This window comes from Bombus flavifrons, chromosome 2, assembly GCF_040668555.2.
Source record: "Bombus flavifrons isolate JBK064 chromosome 2, iyBomFlav1_principal, whole genome shotgun sequence".
NCBI lineage: Eukaryota > Metazoa > Arthropoda > Insecta > Hymenoptera > Apidae > Bombus > Bombus flavifrons.
Genome location: NC_138443.1, coordinates 7,078,821 through 7,103,309, shown reverse-complemented (window position 1 = coordinate 7,103,309; position 24,489 = coordinate 7,078,821). Strand labels below are relative to the sequence as shown.

Below are 24,489 nucleotides of genomic sequence, written 5' to 3'. Positions count from 1 at the left end.
TTCCGTTCGTACATAGGGCTGCTCGATAACCATGATTGATTGATATTGCAAAAAGGATAAGTAGTTTTAAAGGAGAATAGCATGTAATAGAATATGTTAACGTTTCTCCAAAGTCTATTAAAATTGTTTTCAATCGGAAATATTTATAAAATCATTCGATATGAAGATAACTTAGAAGTGGAGAAAACTAGTTGTGCAATCTCAGGATTATTTACTATTTTCATCGTGTTTTATAATTATAACTGCGTTCCCTTTGTGGGGAAGAGCATCTCCTGTTTATTATATTTATTATATTCTATTGATTACGTTATGTTATTCGAAAGGTAATGTTTCAATAATGGTCCGATGCAGAGGATTTAATATTTTAAATGTCAGAATTTCCAATCGCGCGTTGACGTTTTAAGGTCTCTTTATAGCCACAGTATCAAACGTAGAAACAGATATATCAGAGAATTAGAATTATATAAACTTTGTCCCACTTTCTTACATAAATGTATACGAATAAGGAAAATTCCTGGAATTTGATTTAAAATTAATCGATAAAAACAATAAAAAAGCGAAGTCAAGATAGAATGTAATTTATAAATTCAATGATTCATAAACAATATATACAAGATTTTGAAATCTTTTTTCTTACAAAATCAGCTTTTTTCGATGCGGTTTGAGAAACCGAATCGAATTTTATAACTTCGGTGGCAGGGCTTTTAAAGCTATTTCGGCGCGGATTTCGTTAAGTGATACCAATAACCCGATGGGACAACAAGACGGGCCCTTCAGGATTCGGTGGAGGATAAACGAAGGGCCAGCAATCCCAAGGGATGTTATCTAATCCCGGCGGATTTGTTGATTCTACGACTTGTGCTTTCCAAAGCGCAATGTGGTTTCCATGTAGTGCTGGATTACCTTATTCTTTGCAGCCCTAAAGACCCTCCCGAAAACTTTACGCCGGTGTACCATTCTCGCTGTGTCTATTCCAGCCAATAAAAGTATTTCGTACTTAATCACGTTCGTCTTATGAAAATCGATCTTTGTATAAAGAAAATGAATAATGTAATTTAGATAGAACTATTATATAGAATCATTCACGTACCTGTAATTTTTTAAATTCTTAAATTATTTATACATTTATGACTTTTCAATGGTTTTCAGCTATTTATATACACGATTGACCGCGCAAGTAGCCGCTTACTACGTTCTATTCTTTCGTCGTATAACACGCATATTCCAACAGAAAAAAATGTCCACGAGCTTGAACAAATTGAAGAGAACACGAGTAAATGGAGAGCTCTTTCTTCGTTTAATTCGTGCTATAAACATTTTTCATTAAAAACAAAGGAGATACTTAAGAATCCACCTTTAGCTGGGTCACTAGTGGGACATCCTGTATATTAAAAATATTACCTTCCTTTAGACATATATATACTATACTTGTGCAGTATTTTCTCTAAAGCATAATATATACAGAGTGTCCTATCTGAAGTTTCTTACGCAATTATTTATCACGAATCTTGTGGTTTCGAGATTTCAAGGTGACCTTTGCTTATTTTTATACGGAGTTGTATGTTTTATTTAAGTAAGCATGTAACCCGTTTCGTTCCCAAGGTCATTTAAGGTCATTGTAGGTTATTTATTATCGTTCAAATTACCTTCGCTGAATGTCATCAAGATTTAATTTCCCAGAATACGTATTGCGTAGATTCGGATGTTAATATGAATCGATATCACACTAATGATGTGACATATCGTTATGTTTAATTATAGACGGAGGATAATCTGCTGCTAGATATCCCCATTTTGTGTCACAGTTGCTTCGAGGGAATCAGTGTTATTGCAAATAGTATTAAGTGCGCTGCTTTGCAATAACGATTTAATTTACGATGGCTCGCTATACACCTAGCGAAATTGTCGATATGCTTGTGGCTTTGAGAGAATGTGATGAATTTGGGAGAATTAGTTCTGTCACTTTCGAAATGTTATTTAGGGATAGAGTAAATAATTGTATTGACGTCCAAGAACATCCTTCTGAATACGTGCGATAAGAAACAATTTTTTTGGACGGAGGTAAGTTTTGGACTGTAATAAATGATCTTAAATGACCTTAGAACACCAATATATCGAAATTCGGCGAATTCGCCATAGAAAGGGCTACACGTCTATTTAAATAAAAACATATAAGTTCCGTATAAAAGTCACAAAGATTATCTTGAAATCTTAAAAGTACGTCCACCTGAAGAAGATTTGCGATCAACGTAAGATGACCTTCCTGAAACTGGGTAAGTTTTATTTGTAACATATTTTAAGCGAGCTGTGGTTTGGGAAATAATAGTGTGCGAAATTTCAAATGGGGCACCCTCTATATGCATAATAGAATATAATACATATATAATAGATAATTCTCTGCAGAATATAATATGTAATATAATAAATACATATAATACTAAAGTATACTGAAAACCATACAGCAGACACAGTAACTCAGCAAAAGTCATTCTATAAGAAAATTACAAATCAAAATTACAGTATGCGATAAAACCTATGAACATTGTGAGATATATGCACATTTTGCGTTATACGAATCCACTTATACAAATATCAGCTTCAAACGTTTCTCTTCATATCATTTCATTAAGAAGCATTTTACTTTCATTACCATTTTCCAAATCGTGTTACGATTTATTTACAAAACGGAAGAAATTTGAAACCAGTACAAAACCAATTCTTTTCTTTCCGCCCGAAAAAGAGTATCATCGCCCAAGAGGAAATACATTTTCCTTTTATCGATCAGAGGAGAGTAATCTATATTCACGGTTTCGTGAGAATATCGGAGGAAAAGAGAAGAGAGAAGGGAAAAAAAGGAAGGATTTTCCCGGTTGTGATTGTTATTATTCCGTACAGAAAAATCAGGCCGGATAAAGCGTTATCGGGTTGAAATGTCCTCGGAAGCGCGCGAATCTCTGAGCGAAAAACAAAGATGTGAACGTCGTTTGCCCCGCGGTGGCACTCTCGTAACGCAGATTATTCTATTACACGTTACGTAAACAGAGATAAAGAGAAAGAGAAAGAGAGAGAAAGGGAGAAAGAAAAGAGAAACAGACGAGGGAAACACGGCGGAGCTGTTCCGCCGCTTTCCGCGTCTCGGTACCGCGATGTTGTTTGGCCTGAAAATACGTTATTGTTTCACCACGATAAAAAATTCAACGTTTGGATAATTACATCAGAGTTGATCGATCCGGTTAGCCCCCGGCGGATTTCTACTGAGTTACTGACTTACATTGCCTACCCTTTGCTGTTTTGCCGCGAGACAGATGTTTACACGACCGACGTAATAACGTTAAATTAAATTCCTTTTCGGATATTTCGCGTTAAGTTCTACATTTTCTAAGTCGTACATGATAGATATAATTCATCGTATAGATTGATACAGAGTATAGAAGAAGGTAGAGAGTAATCGTATTTCGCTTCAATTCATAGTTTCTAAATTTTATGTAATAATAACTATCAGTAGGTTTATCGTAGAACAAACTAGAATACGTATTACATTAAATATTTTAGAATTACATGATCTCTAATTCAAATGTAGTTACATTGAAACTGTTGCGATTATCTTACCTTGCCAAATATGAATCTATCTCGTAGAATATAGAATACAAATAAGAATTAAATAATCCAGAGAGATTGTTATTGAATTTCTGTTGTTGCCCGAACAACATGAATTTCCATTCTGTTTAATATTCTTGTTTTGTGAGAGATCGTGAACTGTGTCGTAGAATATAGGATATTTGCATACGGAAATTATTTTGTACTTATACCTCTATCGTTAAATACTTCGACGTTCTGCCTCTTAAGTTCACATAGTATACCACATTACACGCATAAATCCAAATTATAAAGGCCCTTTCTTCTCTTTCGTGACCGGGGGCACGCTTCGAACGAACAGGAGGTTCAGCTGCGTGCGCGCGCGCTCCAAACGAAAATGCGTCTATCCGCGCGGATTTCCAAGAGCAAGATAGAAGAACGAGCAAAGAACGAATCAGTTTTCGATAGAACCACCCGTGCGTGACAGCTGCGATTCTTTTTTCCGAATCTTTCTTTTCCTATTTCTTCCTCTCCCCTTTCTCTCTCTCTCCCACTCTCTCTCTCTCTCCCTCTCTCGATTTTTGAAGCTTCGTGTTTTGCCCGGCTACATAATCCCTTCGAGCAAGAGGAACCGTGAAAGAAGGAAGAAAAACCGAGCGAATCCAACGAAGATGAAATGAGAAACAGAGAAACGATGAAGGAAAAGCGATCCAAGTGAATCGACGAGAGGGAACAGAGTAAGATGGAAGAAAAAAAGGAGAGAGAGAAAGAGAGAGAGAGAGGATAAACGTTGAAGAACAAGGACGAGAAAAACCGACGACCCCGCTGTTTGCCTTTTATTAAACTCTTGTTAAACGCCGCCTTTCTTCGCACACACAATTGAATCGGCAAAACAGCGAAGATAATGCTTCGACTGAGTTGTACACGGCCGAGGGCCAGGCTCTTCTACGTGGAAGACTTACCGCAAACACCAGCTTCTTGTACACCCTGAAATGGACACCGTGTAATCCGGCTTTTTATACGGTAGTGCCGCATTGACCGGCTCCTCCAAGGCATGCACATCGGCTACTACTGGCTAATAAATACTGTCGTCATCTCTCTCTCTCTCTCCCCCTATACGTTTCCGTTTGTTCGTGAAAAAGAACCCTGAAAACGATTCTTCAACGACCGTGAAAATCGCACGGCCCACCCTCTTCCTGCCGGCATCGTTCACCTCTAATGAAAATATTTGGATATTTCGAGCAAGATTGGCGTGACCCACGTTTCAAAGCGTGCCATTGTACGCCGTTGCTTCGAGAAGCTTGTAAGTAAGTACGTTTTTCATTCGAACATGACTGGATTGCACACTATGAGGTATTTGATGCTTTCTGTGATTTTATTTGCAAGTTATGTGTATAACTATTATATTATATATTTGATGAATAGTATTGGATGTACGCGTTTATTATGCGTATTATTTGTGTATTTATATTTTGTATGTTTTATGTTTGATATTTCTTGTTTTATTTTCATTTAATCCATATACGTCTACCATCCTTCCGAAAAGATGATTGAACGATAAGTTCGTTATATAGTATTTTGTGTTTTTCATGATACTATATACTATCTGGTAATTTTTGAAATTATGCTCGTGTCATTGATAATTCTCTTCTAGTTCTCTTGGTAGTTTTTTCATTTGGACTGGTCCTTAAATAATTCACAATTTCGTCCAATTCCGATAGCATCGTACCGGTATGGTTTATCAAATCTTTTGAAATTATTTATTATAAATATAAATACATGAATGTATAATAATCGTTGAATTAAATTGTTTGCATTTCTCGTGAATATATACGATATATAATAAATATTATCGTAATATCTTATCTTCTAATACCTTATGACAATAATTGCTTCAAACGTTTCATCAAACCTCAGTAAAATTTATTATTCAGCAATAGTATTCTTAGTTAACTGGTCCAATGAAAAATCTATAGATCATATCAATAAATTAAGCAATCAACATTATCGTACTGATACGACATCCGATTTTTTATTTAAACCATTTGAATCACAGAGTACAAAATATTATGATAGAAACGTTATAATTGTAACTTGAAATCAATTGACAAAATCACTGATTTTAAGAAGCTTATATCAAAGGAAAGTTCTAAAGCTCAAAGTATATTTTCTCTATTTTGGTATCGACATGAATTTCACCAGATTTCCAAGTGCATCTAGCCTCCAGTAATGGCCGATTTAATTATCGTTATCCGTAACCCCTTCGATCTATTCGCATTTGTCATGTTCTTCAAAACAGTTTTAATTGCAGCTCGATAAGACCGGAAATCAAAGGTTATAAACAGCAAAATACCGACACAAAGTGGCACGAGATATCGTGGAATGCGTGTTGCAATTCGTAGAATCGCAATGGGAGTCCGAGTTACGTATAAAATAAGCGCGTAATACATTTAATAACCCTTGTGCAGTTCGTCAACAATTTTTCTACCTATCCTTATTCCTTTCCTCTTTCAAATAAACTTTCCAATTTTATAGAAAAACCATCGATAACAAATTTCCGTACATTAAATTTGTTTTGAAATTGAAAAAAGGGGAATACGATTCAAGAACCATCGTTGAATTTATTATTAAACGATACCGGTAACGTCGATTATTATATTTGTAAGTTCGTTAAAAAATAAGTTACGGCACAGTCAATTTCTCGTTACGATTTTTTTTTTTTTTTTACAATTACCACCATCGACAAAAGAAAGGACGGGAGAGACGGAAGCGTGGAAATCAAATGGAAGGAAGAAAGAAAAAAGAGAATATAGTTGTGCACAGTTTATAAACAATGTTTATTTTCTGCAATTTTACTTCTGTTCCATATCGTTTCGTTCTTTTTTTCTTTCCCTGTTTTAATTCTCTTTTACAATCATAGGAGCAGCCTACATTTAACGTGATTGAAAAATCTTGCGCCATTGAGAGTGTGAATGTTGAATATGTATACATCACATATACATGTACATAACACACACATATATATATACACATACCTTTTCATTTCATTCTTATCTTATTTTATATAATATATATCGAGGTAAAAACTAAGTACTCATAAAAAACGTAGATCAACATTTTTTTCTTTATTTTTTTCAATTTTTTCTCTCTCGTTCTGGTGGGATATCGTTTATAAGGGCACATTATAGGACTCTCTATGTGTACATACATATACATATGCATGTGTTCTCTATACATATATTATATATACACATACATTTTACATACTTTCAAAGAGATATGACATCCGGATATCGCTTTCTTCCTTCAACTCGACTCAACAAAATTCCACAATATACCTGTGTGATTCTCTTCCTTCCCCTTCTTCTTGTCTTTCTTTCTTCTATTTTTCCTTTCCCTTCTTTCCCTTCCTCGTTTCTAAGCGTTTTACAACTCGCTTTTCGCCCCCTATTGACTAGTGACACTGATAATTGACTAATAAATACTGAGCTGCTACGAGATTAAGGTATACAATGGATTGAAGGAGACAGCTAAGCTTCTTTTACACGAATCAAGCCATCGAAGCGCTGCTACATTTTACGTAACTCAAATTCGTTTTGTATAGTCTTAATGTTATTTACTAGGAGACGATGGCACGTTGGACTGACGTAAGGAAAAAGAAGTAAAAGAACACGAGATAGGAAAAACCGTATGAAAGAAGAGGGATAGTGTAATTAGGAATAATCGAAATAATAATTGGAAATTGCAGCGAACTCGTACAGCGACTTAACGTACGTACCGAAGTTTAATCTGCGATGACAAATTTCAAGATATATATATATACATACGTAATTCTTTTTTTGGCATCGACAAGAAACAGAAGAACCAAAAGACTCGTAAACATCTCTAATCACTTCGACCTGTTTTCACATTATTTACACATATACATGTATGTATGTATACGTATATGTATATATTTCTATATTTCTATATGGCATAAGTATAGTCGTTGAGATAGACGTCTGGGATAGAAACAGGTCATCAAGTAATTAGAATCATTTTCACGTAGTATCATTGCTATTTTGTTTGTCAGCTTGGAAAACCTTTCGTTTCTGTTTCTTTTGCCATTTGTTTCTTTTTTTACTTGTTTCTGGGGTATTTTCTCTGTCAATAATCTCATCTATCGAATTTCACAAATTCTTCTACATATAAAAATATACATATGTATATACGTAATAAATACTCGCTTCATACAATTTTGTTTCTTTTTTTTTTTGAAGCGAATCTTCGTGTACATTTATATAGCATTTCCTGCATTTTCTGAACTCTATGCGATAAAGGGAATATATTAACAGTACAATATATGCGTGTGAAGTTGAACACACGTGAGATTTAAATATACTGTTGGTGGAAGGGATATTGTGAAGTCATAAAGTAATGCTTAAATAGGGACGCGCCATAGCCATATTTTCTGGACGCTCATTCTAAGATAGAGCCATCTTAAATTCCAGATTGCAAACATTATTTATATATTTGTATTTAAAAGCTCTGCTTACAATCGTTCATTAGACCTACATGATTCGTTTATTAACTCTTGTTGGTTTCTATTTCATAATAATTATTGTATTGATAAAAATTAAGCTACAACTACTTACACAGAAAGAACTAGTTCCAACTTGCAACTTATCTATTCTTAAATCCCTTAGATCTTCTCAGATTTCTACATTGATGTTAAAAATTCGTATACTTTCAGGCATGATGAATTTTACGATCTCACCATATCTCTTCCACCCAGACTACCTATCGTTTCGACCATGAAATTCGAAGGAAATTCAATGACGATATATGAATGCAAACACGTGAAGGTACAGAAATTTAGAACTACATCTACAATCTCTTAAAAACGTTCTAATACCATGATCATTTCGCTGCTTGGCATCGATAGTGACACAACTCTAAAATTATACATTTTAAAGTATATTTTCAAATCATTTCAATGACATTGTAAAGATGACTTAACGCAAGATACGCCAGTATTCACAAAAGCGGTACAACCTTCCACTTGTAGCGTCATGAAACAATTGAAAATAGGCCAGTGTTGTAAAACTAAGGGTTAGGTTGATAGCAACATACATAAGTAACGATTTTGTCCTCTGACACAAAACTGAATTGTAGAATTACAAATCTACCATTTTTTATGATAAAGCTAGAAACGTAATGCAGACCTTTTATTCGATAAAAGAAAATCTGAAACTTCTTGAGTTGTGTCGCCGTTAATGTGAAGCAGCGATTTGTTCCCCTTCGAATGAAATATAATTATGACGCGTGCAAAAACTCTCGATCACTCTTTTGTATAGATGGAGTTTGTAGATAGAAAATGTAATACATTCAACAAAGTCTAGCTACTTATAAATCTGTGTTAATAAATCTGTTATTCATCCATGGATGAAAAAAGTAAGGTAGATCATTGTTATATACATCAGTTCCTGATAAAAGGAGACGAGCTAATATTTTGTAGAAAAATTCACTATTGAATCTCTGTTTCAAAAATTCCATTTCATATTCTTTCAGCACTTTTCTTCTCTTGTGTCTGGCTTCGATTTAAACAAGGCCTATTATCGAAAACAAAGTTCTGCATAAACTTTCGTTTGGTCAGTCCCCACTGTATAATAATTACTTTATATGCATAGTAATTTTTATGATACTCTTTATAAAAAAATTCTTTCAGAACCCATCGATGTCTCATGCAAAACGCATTGAATTAATTAAGTGCTAAATGTTTTCTTTCTCATTATTGTAACACCTTTAATGAACATCTAGAAAGGATCGATCAGTTTTGAAAACATTCCACTAATATTAAAGAACGATTTTTCGATTTTCTTTTATCTCTTTTTTATGCCGTTCTCATTCCGTTCAGTCGAGTTCAATTTTCTTTCCTTAGTTTCACGTAGAAAACAGATAAACGCGTGGAATTAAAAATTCTGAATTTTTCTATTATTCTACTTAAAAACGTGTAAAAGTTGTCCATGTTTACTTTGATTCGTTTATCTTTAAGTGTATCGTTTCTCCCAATAGTTTGTTTAACAGTATACGTTTGTATGTGTTGGTACATAATGTGTATATACATGCTGTGTTGTATGTTAATATGCGTCTAACATGTATGCGTACGTACAAAGTATGTACATTTCGTAAACCCCTTATCGCTAAGTTGTCGTACTTTATGTAATTCATTATTGTTTATTGTGTATTACCCTTTCTCTTGTATGTGGACTTAAATTGGCACTGTTTCATCGTTTGATTTATAAAAGAAAAGAAGGAAAGATAAAAACATATTATTAGTCGATTAACCGTTAAACTTAAGAATTCCTTTTTTTACAAGCGATATGCATACTATAAGCGTATTCTCGCCTGTATTCATTCATTCTCGAGTCGTCTTACCTATATCGATTGCATTTAATTTAACAGCTTGTAAACGTTATTGATATTCTCATTTTAAAAAAGTACATATTTGCATCAAAGAAGAAAAGAAAGATAGCTTTTATAAAAAAAAAGGACAGATGTTTTATGATTCTATTTCAAAGAGAATTCTTTATAATCTTAACAAAATGAATGCGTTTCGCATAATTTCAATGGTATACAAAATACATGCCCAATATACATACAACGAAATCGGCCATATCGACCTGATTTAAAAAACAGCAACATCCAACAAATCGATTTAAAATCTACAAATGGAAAACTGAAACCTGTTATATTAGTCAATTATGATATTTTGAGCAGGCTACATATTCGAATACAATTTTTTGTATCCTCTCTTATCTCCTAATATGCTGACATACGTGGAACCATTTCTCCGGTACAATCATCTGTCTCGTGTCTCGGAAATTGGTAGCAAATATACAAATATTTAATAAAATCAGTTTTCGTTAAGTTATTACGATAATATTAAAATATATATCGAATATTTCCTGTGATACATTTTGAGCGACGCGAACTTAGAAACTATGCATAGCTAAGTACCTATTATACGACTTTCGGTAAAACACGCTTTATCGATTCTACATTCAGGCTGATTATATCGCACAGCGTAATAATTGCTACGGTGAACATTAAATAACAAAAGAAGAAGCCATCTTCACTCTTGAAACGAAGATTTAGCGACTGCACACGTAACATTCATCTTTTTTAAATTCTTTTTTTATAACGTGATTTATTATGTTTTATCGGGGTAAAGCCATTTAACTGGTCACCGGAGAGATACATCGATTAAACGTCGAAAACAGTCGATATAGAATGATTTGTTGGTTCCACATCAAAAAAGATCAGTTCTTCCATTTTTTGGCTTGTATACATGCGTAAGTACGATAAGTTCTATTAAGTTAACTCGATACAATCGCATATGTTAAATAGAAGATCTCAAATACAATTTATCCAAGGGAAAAATTATTCGTGTGACGCTCGACTTGTTTGATACATGACGATGATGCTTTCCACCATATTCTCGCAGCCGATACAACTTACGCAATGATATTTTTTTTATTTTAATTTTTTATTTTATTTTATTTTATCCACCTAGAGATTCCCTTTTTTCCTTCGTTCTTATTCTTCCCTCTCGCTTTTATTTGATCTTACTCTACGAGTACATCATATTAAGCCTGTGACATACAAAGTATGTATTTCTTGTTGAGGATACAATCGATGTGATAACGAAGATTATTAGGGCGTCACCTAGGATTCTAACACTGTATTTGTCGGCATATACGACATTTCCATGGTAATTCCAGCGCTGCTACGTCGGTATCTAGAAGGAATCTCGGTGCTGTTGCGAGGCTTGCGTCTGCTCAAGTGTCTCTCTACCCACTTCAACATGGTCAACACGGAATCCGTACTCGGCAAACGTCTTTCTGCCGACGTACGGATTATATGCGACGACGCTACGCGAAAGGTAGCTGCCATACCTTTTAGCGCCTGGAGAGAATACATAATTATATAAGTTATATAAGATATGACAATAGATCAAAATCAAAGAAAAAATGAACTTAATAGATGGATAAAAGTTTCAGGAAATGCAATATTGACTATATTATATTAGTTTCAGAATATCTAATATTAACTATATAACTATATATAATTTTTATGTTTCAGGAAATCTAATATTGGCTGTATAACTATGTATAATTATGATATCTAGCATTATCTTTTTGTGGTAATATGAAATCTTTTATTAACACGTTGATTGTTGATGACGTTACATTATCGTGGTGTGGTTACTTTCAAATGCAAATGACACCACATCAGCGTCACGCGCAACGGTTTTCGAATGACGTAGCAAATGTTGACGATTGCTTAAAAACAATTTTCGTCACAATGGAAGGCCACGCGACTTCAACTTAACGATGAACGTGTTAAAGTATTAGATATAGTATATGTTCATTCTTCCTTTACTGTAAATTCGATTATTGCGGAATTCATACCTTCATTGCATCTTCATCTGTAACATCATCACCGGCATAAATAATCCTAATACGTTCGCTCCAATCTAAACCAAATGCCGTACGCAGGATGTAAATGGAAGCACGACCCTTGTTCCATTCAACCGGTGGTCTTGCTTCAATGGCACAGTGCGCTGAACAGGCTTTGAAACCTGCTTGCTCGATGATTTTCTTTGCCTGATCAACCATCTGAGGACGTCCTTCCATCGGCGTTTCACGATAATGGAACGTCAGTAACGCTCCTTTGTTTTCTACCCAAGCTCCATCCTTGCAAAGCTAGATTCAATACATCGAATTAGTCGTTTAAAGTCGTAAGTAATTAGTTGCAATTAGTTGCAATTACAATTGTTGAAGATGTTACACGATACGTCCCTAGTACCTAATACTCAAAACTCTTAGAAATATTTTTTCTACTTTGCTTTTGTTACTATAATACAGAAATGTTATTGAAAGAAATACTTAATTGAAAGAGCTGCTACAAGAATGCTAAGAAGGCAGCTCTATCTTTGACTAATTTGAATAAATCAAGAAAAATCAACTCAAAGTCAATCAAAATCAAATTACATCTTGATACGTGCTATAAATGCATAGCCAAGAAGACATTCGTAATAATAAATTACGTTTTTGAATATAGAATCGTCTTCTTTCTTCTTGTTTCAATAAAGACAATCTAAGTACTGGAATTACCCCTTTATTGTCGTAAACTCTTCAATTATAATTATTACATTCTAATATAACTTCCTTTTTATATTTCTCATTATAATTCATTCCTCGCTTAAAAACAATATTATAATATCACAAAATATTAAAATGCTCCAACAATTTTAATTGCAAGACGAATAACAAATATCTCAAAATACTATCGCTTTGGAAAAAATAATGAAAATCATACTCACTTGGTCTTGCAACGTTTGCATCAAATTTGCCACCTTATCTTCCAACTCAGCAGGCATCGGATGAACAAACTTGCTACCGTCCGGATGCAAAATTTCCAATCCGTGATTTCCGGCGTACGTAATACCTTCTATACCAACCATCGACTTCACATTGTTCACGTTTCTGCCTGATATAATTGCTATATATACATCGGACATGTTCGATAGCCTTTGGAGAACGTTCTTCGTTTCCAAAGGTAAAATGGCAAGATCCGGATGAGTCGCAATAGGAGCTAAAGTACCATCGTAGTCCAGCAAGAGGGCCAATTTATGATTATCGCCGATATACCTAGGGGACATGTGTTATCACTGGAACGTTACCCGGCTTTCATCATGAGTTAGGTCGCATACGCACGCGCGGGCCCGCCGTGTTCCAAAAGCATTCTCTGACTGAGCATAAACCTCTTCAAACAGTGTCGAACATAGACACACGTAATCCGTAGACTTGGAATTTTATTCAAGAACATTTTCATACTTCGTTCACAATGCATTAAATACATCACGATAACTTAATTAATTTTACAATAGGATAGATTTTTCAAGAACATTAATACAAATGGATATGGTTAATTAGGGAAATTGTTGCAAATACTCTTGATTTTGAATAGTTGGAAGGTTGCATATGTATTTTTAATATATCATTGGTAATATCCAAGCACCTGGTGGTCAGCGTTCCCTACGCTGCGATGTACCCAAACTCATGCTTAATTTAATAAACAATTCAATCGACCGGATTTTTAATCGGTTTTTGTCGAAAGATGCATTCCATTGGGACCGTTCTGTTAACATACCAAACTTGTGGTTTGTACAAGCATGCTCATCAGCAATCTGCACTCGTACATGAGATAAGCAAACTCTACCTCTATACTTTGATGTATACAGTTTTTGTGTAGAAGATTTTTAGTAGAATATTGTGTATTTAAAGTGAGTTAAGTTACGATATTTGTCATTAAAGTGCAGCAACCTTTTTAAATTTTAATAAGTAACTACGAATCTACCTAATTTTGTGAGTAGCCATCAGTAAGTATGTTTTGTAATAGTTTGCCCACAACACATACATTAAAGTGCGATTAATTCATTTAGTATTCTCAATGTAATCAACAATTAATTCGATAGGAAATTTACATACATAGTGTTAATAATTTTAACACCTTAGAATAATTGGATTTTAATCGTACATTGGTTGATTGATTTTCGTATAAGCACATGCTCTGGTCGGGCCCAGTCATGCATGTCGTTGATCTTTAACAATACCTACTTGCTCAAGTAATCATCGAAATCATCCATGGTCACTGGTTGCATCGTGGTTGCACCTACAGAATCATGTTCCTCCAGCGATCCCATTACTTGCAGGAAGGACTTCATCCAATAATTGACATCGTTGATCCTTTCACGGCGTCTTAAGTGATTCATTCTTAATGTGCGTTCGTCTTCTGGCATGGTAAGCGCTCTGGAATATATACAAAAATTAATTAAGAAGTTTAAAATCGAGCTCACAAACCATATTTATATGTTTGAAACTGTTTTGTTCTTTTTATTTGAACGTTTCTTGGACAAGAATTAAATACTTAAAGTCATTGAAAGCAGTAACATTTTTGCTTAAATGCTTAATTAATTTAAAAAAGTAACAATTAGTTGATTTGATGTAATAACATAATAATACAATATTAAAGCTTTAATGTTAACAGGAATATACAAAAATAGATTTATTATGGAAATATTAAATAGATTTGTTAGAATATACATACTTAAAAAAAAGACGATTTGCGATCAAAAACTTCAGGGTTAAATATTTAAATGATACTCAAAATTCAATTTGTATAAACATATTAATCGTACCTATGGATAACTTCAGCAGCTTCGTCTAATTCATAAGGATTACAGATCAAGGCTTCGTGCATCATCTCCCCAGCTCCAGCGAATGGAGAAACGATCAACACACCAGGTGGTGTGTTAATTTGACAGGCAACGAATTCCTTGGCGACCAAATTCATACCATCTCTAAGTGGTGTAACCAAAGCAACCGCAGCATCCCTATAAAATGCTGCCAATTCGTCTTGACTCACGCAGCCATAAATGTAACGAATAGGAGACCAATTCGGTGTCGTAAATCGACCGTTTATGCGACCGATAAGTTGATCCATCTCAAGTTTCAAATCCTGATATTCACGCACGTCAGTTCGCGATGGTACAGCAATTTGAAGCATAGTAACCTAAACAGATATATCATTTCGTCGAGTAATTTGATGGGAATCTCATATATTTTCTTTTTTTTTTTTTTTATTTTCTTTTAGTATCTGATTAATTGAATAAGACAATTTAATAGCTATGTTTTAAACTAAATCTAGAATTATTTGATTTATAGCATTTTATCCTATCATTGAACACTGTTTGTGACCAATAAATTCTTATGTAAGTTTCTTCGTCACAATTTTTCTAAAAGACGGATAGGTCATAACAGATTAACCGTGTGACCTCCTTGGTAACTAGATCTAGCTGAGTTTTATTGACATTTTGCAATATACTCTACTTCAATTAAAACATATTTCAATGATTACAAAATGAATAAATAATACGCCTTGAATATTTATTATGAAACATTGCAATAATCCAAAGCAGCTATACTTAAATAAATGAAACATTTAGACATTAATCTTTCCGTTTTATTTTATTTCATGTGTAAGTACTTTGACCTCATATATATACCTCTGTAAATTACCAAATATTGAAATGTATAGAGGAAATGCGAATCTCGTATGATTTGTGAATTTTATTATCGCGTTAATATAAATTATAATAATATCGTTACCTGTTCACGATGTTCTGGATGTTTTTCTAGCAACAATTCAAAAGCCTTCAATCTGTTGACCAGACCCTTGGTATAATCAAGACGATCAACGCCCAATACAATTTTCTGATTGGTCAACATGACCTTGTTAGCACTCTCGGCTAGCGAGACGAATCTATCGAATGGAATGCCAATGGGAAGTGGTCTCACACGAACAGTTCTTCCACCGTGCTCCACTAACAAATTCTTACGATCAACCCTGCACCCAAGACTTCTCTGGCAGCAGTCGACAAAGTTCAGACAATAGTCTTGAATGTGAAAACCAACCATGTCGCAACCTAAAACAGATACAAATAAATTTACATTCTTTGATTTGTAACAGTTAACTTTCAAGATTTTGGCAAATACTTTATTATAACGCATAATCTAATTAAAATTCGTGAAATTTGTATATTTGTATTCGGCTTTTAAGAAATAGAATTTAATACTTTCAATTCACGTTAAATATCACTTCTGGATTAAATTTTCAAATTTTAATCGAGAACTTAAAAATTTCTAGCGATATAAGAATCAGTGAAAGCTCACCAAGCATTCCTTGAAGGATTTCATCAGCCCATGGGAACAATCTGAAGATGTCCCATGGTGGGAAAGGGATGTGGAGGAAGAAGCCTAATTTGCATCTGAGACGTTTCTCATCGGCTCGTTGTCGAATCCAATTCGCTGCTAACATTAGGTGATAGTCGTGCACCCAGACCAAAGGCGTGCCATTCGGTTGATTCTTCTGCTCCTTGTAAATTTGTTCCAGTGCACTGACCTAAATCGATACAAAAACTGAATATTTAGTACTAGAAATATCTGCGTATAATGTCTATAATCTCGTTTTTATCTCAATAAAACTCAACGTTAATTTTTACTAAAGGCATATTTTCGATACTTTGAAAACAATAATTCTTTTTCTCCGATACAATTCTATTACGAATAACTTACTAAGTAACAAAATATTCCACGTATGCGAAACTTTTCAGTTCTCATTACTATTATGACAACATAATATCTCGCATGTAAAAGTACATATCGCTCTGTTTAAGTCGCAGCAAATATTTGTTACCTTGATACCGTTTTTAACAATTTCAACGTAACACTTATTTGTAGAGTACACAAGAGTATAAGAGTATATAGATAACACTGTACTTCCTGTGTTTCATATCTTATATACATTTTTCTTTATTTGACAATTTTATCCACATAATCGCTGCCTGACATAGTATCATATACATATATCCTCTCGTCGAATTGAATTACTACTCTCTTGCTATTTCAAGTAGCTGACGTCCTATTGTAATTTCAATCGATACTCCATTCGACGGCGATTATACTCACCGTTTTAACAGCGAATTCCTCGTTGACCGCGGAGTACGCTCGCCAATGTTCCGCGATAAAGGTCGCTCGATCAGGCATAGAGTGGAACAATGGCCAAAAGGTTCCATTGCAACATCCATTGTAGTACGCATCGAAGATGACCGGGTCGAAGTGTACTGCCATAACCTGGAGAACAAATATTACGACCTCTTTAATCCGGCTGTAGAATATAACATGTACATAGATATTAATTAGCGTTCGCTGAGATGTCCCAAGGCGATTCTTTGTATAGAACTAAAGAAGCAACTTCGTAGTTTTCCTTTCTTAACAACTGTGCACATTATTATTAGGAAAACAGAGAATAATACGAATCGCGTAGAAAGTAATGATATTTGTTGATGTTATATGTATTTTTATTTTTATTTAATTTCTGGATCTTTATTTTTATATCTTTTAATTCATAAGAAGAATTATGTAAAATGACATGGTCACATAGAACGCAAAGATATTTGCTTATTTCATTTCTTTTTCTCTATTTATTTAACTTTCAAATCTTTATTTTTATACATTCTGTGTATTCTTAAGGAAATTTCTCTCCCTTTTTTGTTCTTCTTTTACCTTACCTTTATGTTTTCACGTGTTTTTAGAGGATGAATTAACTTCAAAAGCGCGATTTTTCAAGATATTGCAATTACTAGCGTATTTATTTTTTAAAGATACAATCCTGATATAGAAAAATATATTTTTGTGTGCGTATACTAAAATTGAAAAGAACGGGGCACAATAGGATATCGATATGTGTAGATTCTATATTTTAAAGATAACCAGTTAACATTAATTTTCTATATTATTTTGAATGTGAAGGAATATTTCAATTTTTATAGAATCAAGTGGAAATTTTAATTCAGCTATGTAACATCCTGCGATTAGGCTGAATTAATTATTCAACTTCCTCATTCTATCTTCTGACATTTCAATAACGTATCAAATGTACGTGAAAGATATAACAAAATCATACGAGAAAAGATGACTGGCGACGACTTTTACGATGAAAGAAACTCGCTTTGAGATACATAAAGGCTATAGAAACCGTTGCTTGGAAAAGACAGTATTATTACAAATAGAAACATGTATTCATTTGTATTTTTAAATTTTTACAGTAGAAAACAATGAGATCAACGGACCTCTTTTTTAACATAACAATGGGTCGTTAAGCTACCTATTTTCTTCCTTAGCACAATGTTTTCTTTTCGGAAAGAGACTCCACGAGATGCAAAGTGATTAAGGAAAAGCTATCTCCTATTTCTTTCGTTCGAGGATATTAAACACGGTCAAATGTATATAGAATACAATGGCTCGCGAAAATATTTGAACACTTACTATAGACAATTTTATATATATATATATATAATAAATAAATAAAAAAAATAATAAATAAATAAATAAATAAAATAATAAATAAATACATAGATATTGTGTGTGTTACATAAGACATTTTCAAATTTCATTAGCACTGTAACGAGACCCAGCTATCGTCAAATTATATCAGACAAATTTGAAAACAATCTAAAAATTTATATAAAAATTATGAGATATTTGCTGCAAACATATATTCGATAAAAAGATTAGTATACTATATGAATAGACATTTTAACCGTACGGTAAATGTCAAAGATAGTCCCATTAAATATTGAAGTTTGTCAATATAATAATTGATTTAATTTCTAATTTTGTTTCGTATATTCCAATTTTATAGATTCGTTATCGTCCTTTCAAAATTCCATTATGTCCATCGTATCTAGTTTTATATTTTTGATCTTCTTTTAAAATTCCTTACGATCCATTCCACATTAGGAATTATAAGTAAGTTTGATGACACTGCTTAATGGTGTGAAAGCAATTCTACACCCGATTGCCATAAATAGTCACAGCGTCGATCGAATGCAGCAAATAACTCGACAAATGTTAAATCAATGACGTTACACGTTCTGTCGATCGTCATACGCGTTTGCAGATTGATCGTCGCCATTGCAGGAAGCATATAATAACAATAGACGCAAATTCCTAAGCCGTGGTATACAATTTTCTTTATCAAAAGCAACGATCAAAGATTCAGACATCGTCGCTTCGTAATACGAAATTATATCGAGATTAATCTGACAATAAAAAACAAACTGTGTACTTGAGAAAGAACAAGAGATAAACATAAGATCATTTAAAAATTGTAGAACGCCTGAGTGTCTACAATTTTAAGAATGTACCCAGTATAGTATACCAGAAAACTGCAATTTCAAAGAAAGTCTATTTTAGATTGCACAATTTTATTATGCAACTATTTTCGTTGGTAGAAGCACAATAGGATTTAACAAGCTCGCCAATTTCTTCAGTTCTTAAATGTGTCAAGTTCGATCAAAAATATTCAAATTGCAATGCATTAAATATTAATGTATTAAGCCAATATTTCTTATATCCCTGAGATTTAGTGTGTCCAGGAAACTCGAATAAGAGCTAGAAATTTTACTTGAAGCCATTTGCAGTGTCTATATAACTCCAAACGAGTCTACCATATAAGTGTCGATTTCAATTAGCAGTGAGAAATTTCTTTGGCTATCACGAAAAATAGATCATAAAATTCCGTCATAAATTCCAGCAACATATAAAACGAAACAATGTTCCAACGAACGGAGACATAGTTGAGTTTTATGATGATGAAGGAGATTTAGTTGACTCGTACTACTTGACGAAGTTTCGAGTCTGCTCTAGTTACGATGAAATGGTATCTTTCCAGAATTTTTTCGTTTATCTGCTTTAGAAGTAAGTATCTACCTAAAGATACCACTTTTAATTTTGTCAAACATTAAAAAATTTCTTAAAATTCCTAACATATTCTCAGGAAAAGATTTCTATTACCAAAAACCATTTCCTATCAATTCTACGCCAAATATTACAAATAAAATCGTAAGTTTTCGCTTGAAGTGAATAATTTCGTGTAACTCATTAAACGAAACAAATCCAAACTCTTCTTCAGTAATGTAGGTCGATTCGAACAAACAACAAATTGTACGAAATCCTAAGAAACTTTCGGTATTTTCCAACGAAATCGCGAGAAAGTGTAGAAACAAGACTCGCGTAAATAGCAATCGGAAGTGCATAAAGTCCGCCGTAGGAGTCGATAACACGATAACGCTTAGTTGGCAATACGTGACGAAGTCCCAGAACATCTTTTGTTAATTGCTCGTTATCCTCCTCGACGTTCTTTTGTTTTGCCCGTAGCATGGCCTGCTTTATTTTCTGAACATTGTGAAAACATGTCCACTCTCTGGTTAACGATTGACGCAAGCGGTCAAACAATCGCTAATGAGATAATTATTAATGTTCTCAGCAGGTCTAGACATAACCATCAGAGGAAGAATCTGATTGGTGCTTTAATTATCATTATTTTTTAAATATATTGATAAAGATAATGTATAATAGAGTATTATCTAATTTATTATTTAATTACATACAAATAAAATAACATTCTTCCAAAATATATTACGTGAAAATACAAATATTCCAAGCATACTCTGTTCTAATCATTCTAAAATAAAATTATTCCACGAAAAAATGATATCAATTCACCGAAACAGAAAGCTTCCTTCGTTGTTTTACATTTATCTATCAGTTGCTGACATTACCTAACCAGCACAGAAAAACCTCGTTAACATCTAAATGCTATCGACTGACGCAAATGAAAGTCCAAATGAATCAAGAAAATGAAACTGACTAGTAGTATTAACTGTTTCTTTGTGTGGTGCTTTTACCGTCTCTATTATTTGACTTGGGCATAATGTGGAAAATGAAAAAAATTATATAAGCCACGATAGATTGGTCCCTGGCCGACGAAGTTCAAAAGAACTTATCGATACAACGATTGCATTATAACGTTCTCGTATCACGCCACTCCTTTGTTTCCCTTTGATATTCATTAATGGTGAATGGAATGTATTGAAGAAAGAAGAAAAATAATATTGACGAGATACTGTAAACTTGCTGGAGCTTTTTTCGTATTAGCATTAAGAATTATTATTCCACGATATTACTAAAATAACAGGCTAAAATAAAACAAAATAGCAGGAATTTATGGAAATATCTTTTATAACATAACTAGGTCATTATTACGTAATTTTCAAATATATTCTAGATGGTTAATATATTAATGTAAAGTATTGATATGAAAACATAATGGTTACTGCTACCACGAATAAATCATTATCATCGAATTCGTTGAATTTTGAAATTTACCGAATTAATAATATTAAAATTAACAAGTCACTATAGCTGTTTTAAAATAAAATAAAAGATTCTAAATAGAGTACTTATTGTTAGTAAATATTATGATGAGTACCTCCTTTAAACGTCTGACATATTTTTAACATGTGTGTTATGATCATAATGTGTTGTTCTGATTTGAAAACTAGAAATCAATAACTGATACAGATAGTATCTCATTATCGATGCAATAATATAGTGATACAGTAATAAATAGTATACGAATAGTGAATAAAATAAAATTAAAAGGATATACATACATAGATACACAGGTAGCTCTTATGTTAGATATATTATAAAGAATATATTACAAGGAAGTATCATCATGATAAAAATAGTCATTTAAGTGGTTTTCCCCGTATCATTCACTATATTTAACATTGCAACAATAAGAAGTATAGACGTCAATGATTGTAAAAATATCTACGATTTCTTGGCGGTCGTTCATTTAATGTCAAGTATCAAGATTACAATGTATATAATGTATATGCAATAATATGCATGCAAACAGCTGCTCGGTTTAGCGTGAAGCGCGCTATTTGTCTTGGCAAGCCTAAGTTTGTCCTTTCGTAACGACATCATGATGATTTTATTGCATAAAAATACGTTTTTCAAGTATCTTTAAATTCTTCTAGCTATACATCTTTTGTATATTGCATCACTATAGTTTAATGTAGATATATGTATAAGTACACGACATTTTCGTTGTATTTTGCATAGAAATGCATGAAAACGTGTTTTATAATGATTTCAAATGAAAACGCAATCGATCTCGTGATGTAAGCGGAAGCATGCAATATGTGTAATTTCATTTACATATCATAATATAAATAATAAAAAATAAATGAATAAACGACACGTGCTCGTCTTGTAAAACGTACAACGTTACATATCTATGCTTTCAAAATAAACAAAGGTGGATATAGCGATTCACGAGATTACCTCTAGTTAATCCAGAGATTTAGGTATTAAATAAAATTACCCCTATTATAATCTACAACTATTGATTCTTTTTCATAACCTCATCCGTTAGTTTAAAAAGATTTATCTCCAAGCTCAATATACAGTCTTAACAATTCATAAAAGTTTCTAACGCTTTAATAGTAGATTAAAACTGGAAAAGTACAGATGGCATATACACGTTGTACATCTTTTTCTGTTCAAAATATCGGTTGACTATTCTGAAAGATTAAACTGTGTTATCTGTTTGCATATATTTTTCTTATTATTTTTCATGTAATAAATGCGCAAAATTTTATGTCATAAAACAAGATAAACATTTCTTAAACATCCTACATAGTTTATATGAATTTATTGTTTACAATAAAAAATATGTGCTATAAAACGTTCGATAATATTTTTAATGAAACGATACAGTCAAATGGAATTTAATAGTTTAGAAGAAATAATTAAAAAAGTCAAACCACATAATTAAATAAAGATTCTTTAATACTCCAGTATTTTAATACTGAAATAGAAGAAATCTCAGGAATCTTCAATACTCGACAAGAACAAAATTTACTCCCAGATTTCAACGAATAAAATCAATCCAAACCAAACAAACATGAAAACAGAATTCCAAATAAAATCTTCAATACTCGACAAGAACAAAATTTACTCCCAAATTTCAACGAATAAAATCAATCCAAACCAAACAAACATGAAAACAGAATTCCAAATAAAATCTTCAATACTCGACAAGAACAAAATTTACTCCCAAATTTCAACGAATAAAATCAATCCAAACTAAACAAACATGAAAACAGAATTCCAAATAAATCTATCCAGACACAACGATATGAATTCTAGTGTGATATGTATGTACAAAGATTTCCTAACATTCTACCAAGTTCGACTAAAATTTCACACTTCGTAGACGTCATATGAGGCATTAATCAACGCTGGATCATGATATTTACGCATGGTCCTAGAAGCAGACGAAAAAAAGGAAGGACCGAATCTTCCTCAAAACAATTTAAGTATTATGAGGTCACGCAAACGTATCAGACGTAACAAAATTGTGTTGCGTCACGTTAATGAATCTCGTCTGTCCCGCCAAGCTGACTGACGATGATCTGATCGGCTTATACTCGCTTATCGACTGTGAGTCCAGGGAAAATTTTCGAGATCGCGTAAAACACGTGATTAGCGAAAGACACGCCGCGTGGGCGTGCATGTCACAAAATTTGACGTAAGAACGTGTGAATCGAAAAAGCGTTATCGAAGTCTGTAGCGAAATTGAACGCGGCTGATAAACGTCGTCGGATTCGCGAGCGTCACGCCACTGATAACCCCTCTGATGATTTGACCTCTCGACACGATTATCGTGACACCAGATCCTTGCCTCAGATCCATTCGTATACGAGCTGATCGACGCTTTGTAAAAATCATTTAAGGAGCTCGGAGGTGATTTTTCACCAGTGATTTCCGAATAAGGCCGCCGAGGATTGGTTCGATGACTGATTAAAAACAACTCAAGGTCCGGCTACGTTTCGGAGATTGGAAAACATTTCGGGGAAACGTAATCGAGGAGAACTGATACGAGATGATAATTGAAGGTCTCTATGGGAGAGACTGTGGGCTCATTTGTTGGAATTAGAGGATAATATCATTCAATTTAACCTGTTAACCGGGCCATTTATTCAGCAAAGGTTATAAGAATTATATCTAAACTCTTCGAATTAAATACATAACTGATTTGATCAGGCAGTAAATAAAATTTTGGCAAATGAAGTTCAGATAGACAGAGAAGGAAGAGATTTATGACAAGTATTAGTTTAATAGAAAGGGAATCAAGAAAATTACAGTTCGTAGTTGAAAAATTAGCTTAATTAAGAATCAGATGCTCCATAGAACTTGATGCCCAACGCAAGAAATTTTTAAATTGATTTTACAATTCACTATATCTCAATGTGCAATCAAAATGTGTCTCGCAAACATTTTACGTATTTTCTCACCCAAACGGATCAAGCATCCTCTACCGATTATATAATAACTACTTCGTCATACTAATGCAAAATTGATGAATCCTAACATTTCACCAAAATTT

At 33.3% G+C, this 24,489-nt stretch overlaps 1 protein-coding gene and 1 long non-coding RNA gene across 2 annotated transcripts in view; one reads left to right on the top strand and one right to left on the bottom strand.

The window, feature by feature from the left end:
- The first annotated feature begins 1,478 nt into the window (after positions 1–1,478).
- Positions 1,479–6,645, top strand: LOC138189786 (uncharacterized). The gene is made up of 2 exons (XR_011176117.1): positions 1,479–2,273; positions 2,743–6,645. It is a non-coding gene; the product is annotated as an uncharacterized LOC138189786 (long non-coding RNA).
- Positions 6,646–10,111: 3,466 nt separating this feature from the next.
- The window catches only part of Tps1 (Trehalose-6-phosphate synthase 1), a 36,854-nt gene continuing 22,476 nt past the window's right edge, over positions 10,112–24,489 (bottom strand). Inside the window, exons 5-12 of the mRNA XM_069131927.1 lie at positions 17,151–17,315; positions 16,356–16,584; positions 15,792–16,108; positions 14,822–15,195; positions 14,241–14,432; positions 12,944–13,271; positions 12,030–12,323; positions 10,112–11,523 (exon numbers count right to left, since the gene is read on the bottom strand). Coding sequence (XP_068988028.1) covers positions 11,284–11,523; positions 12,030–12,323; positions 12,944–13,271; positions 14,241–14,432; positions 14,822–15,195; positions 15,792–16,108; positions 16,356–16,584; positions 17,151–17,315 — 2,139 coding nt within the window. The 3' untranslated portion in view covers positions 10,112–11,283. The remainder of the gene's footprint in view (positions 11,524–12,029; positions 12,324–12,943; positions 13,272–14,240; positions 14,433–14,821; positions 15,196–15,791; positions 16,109–16,355; positions 16,585–17,150; positions 17,316–24,489) is intronic.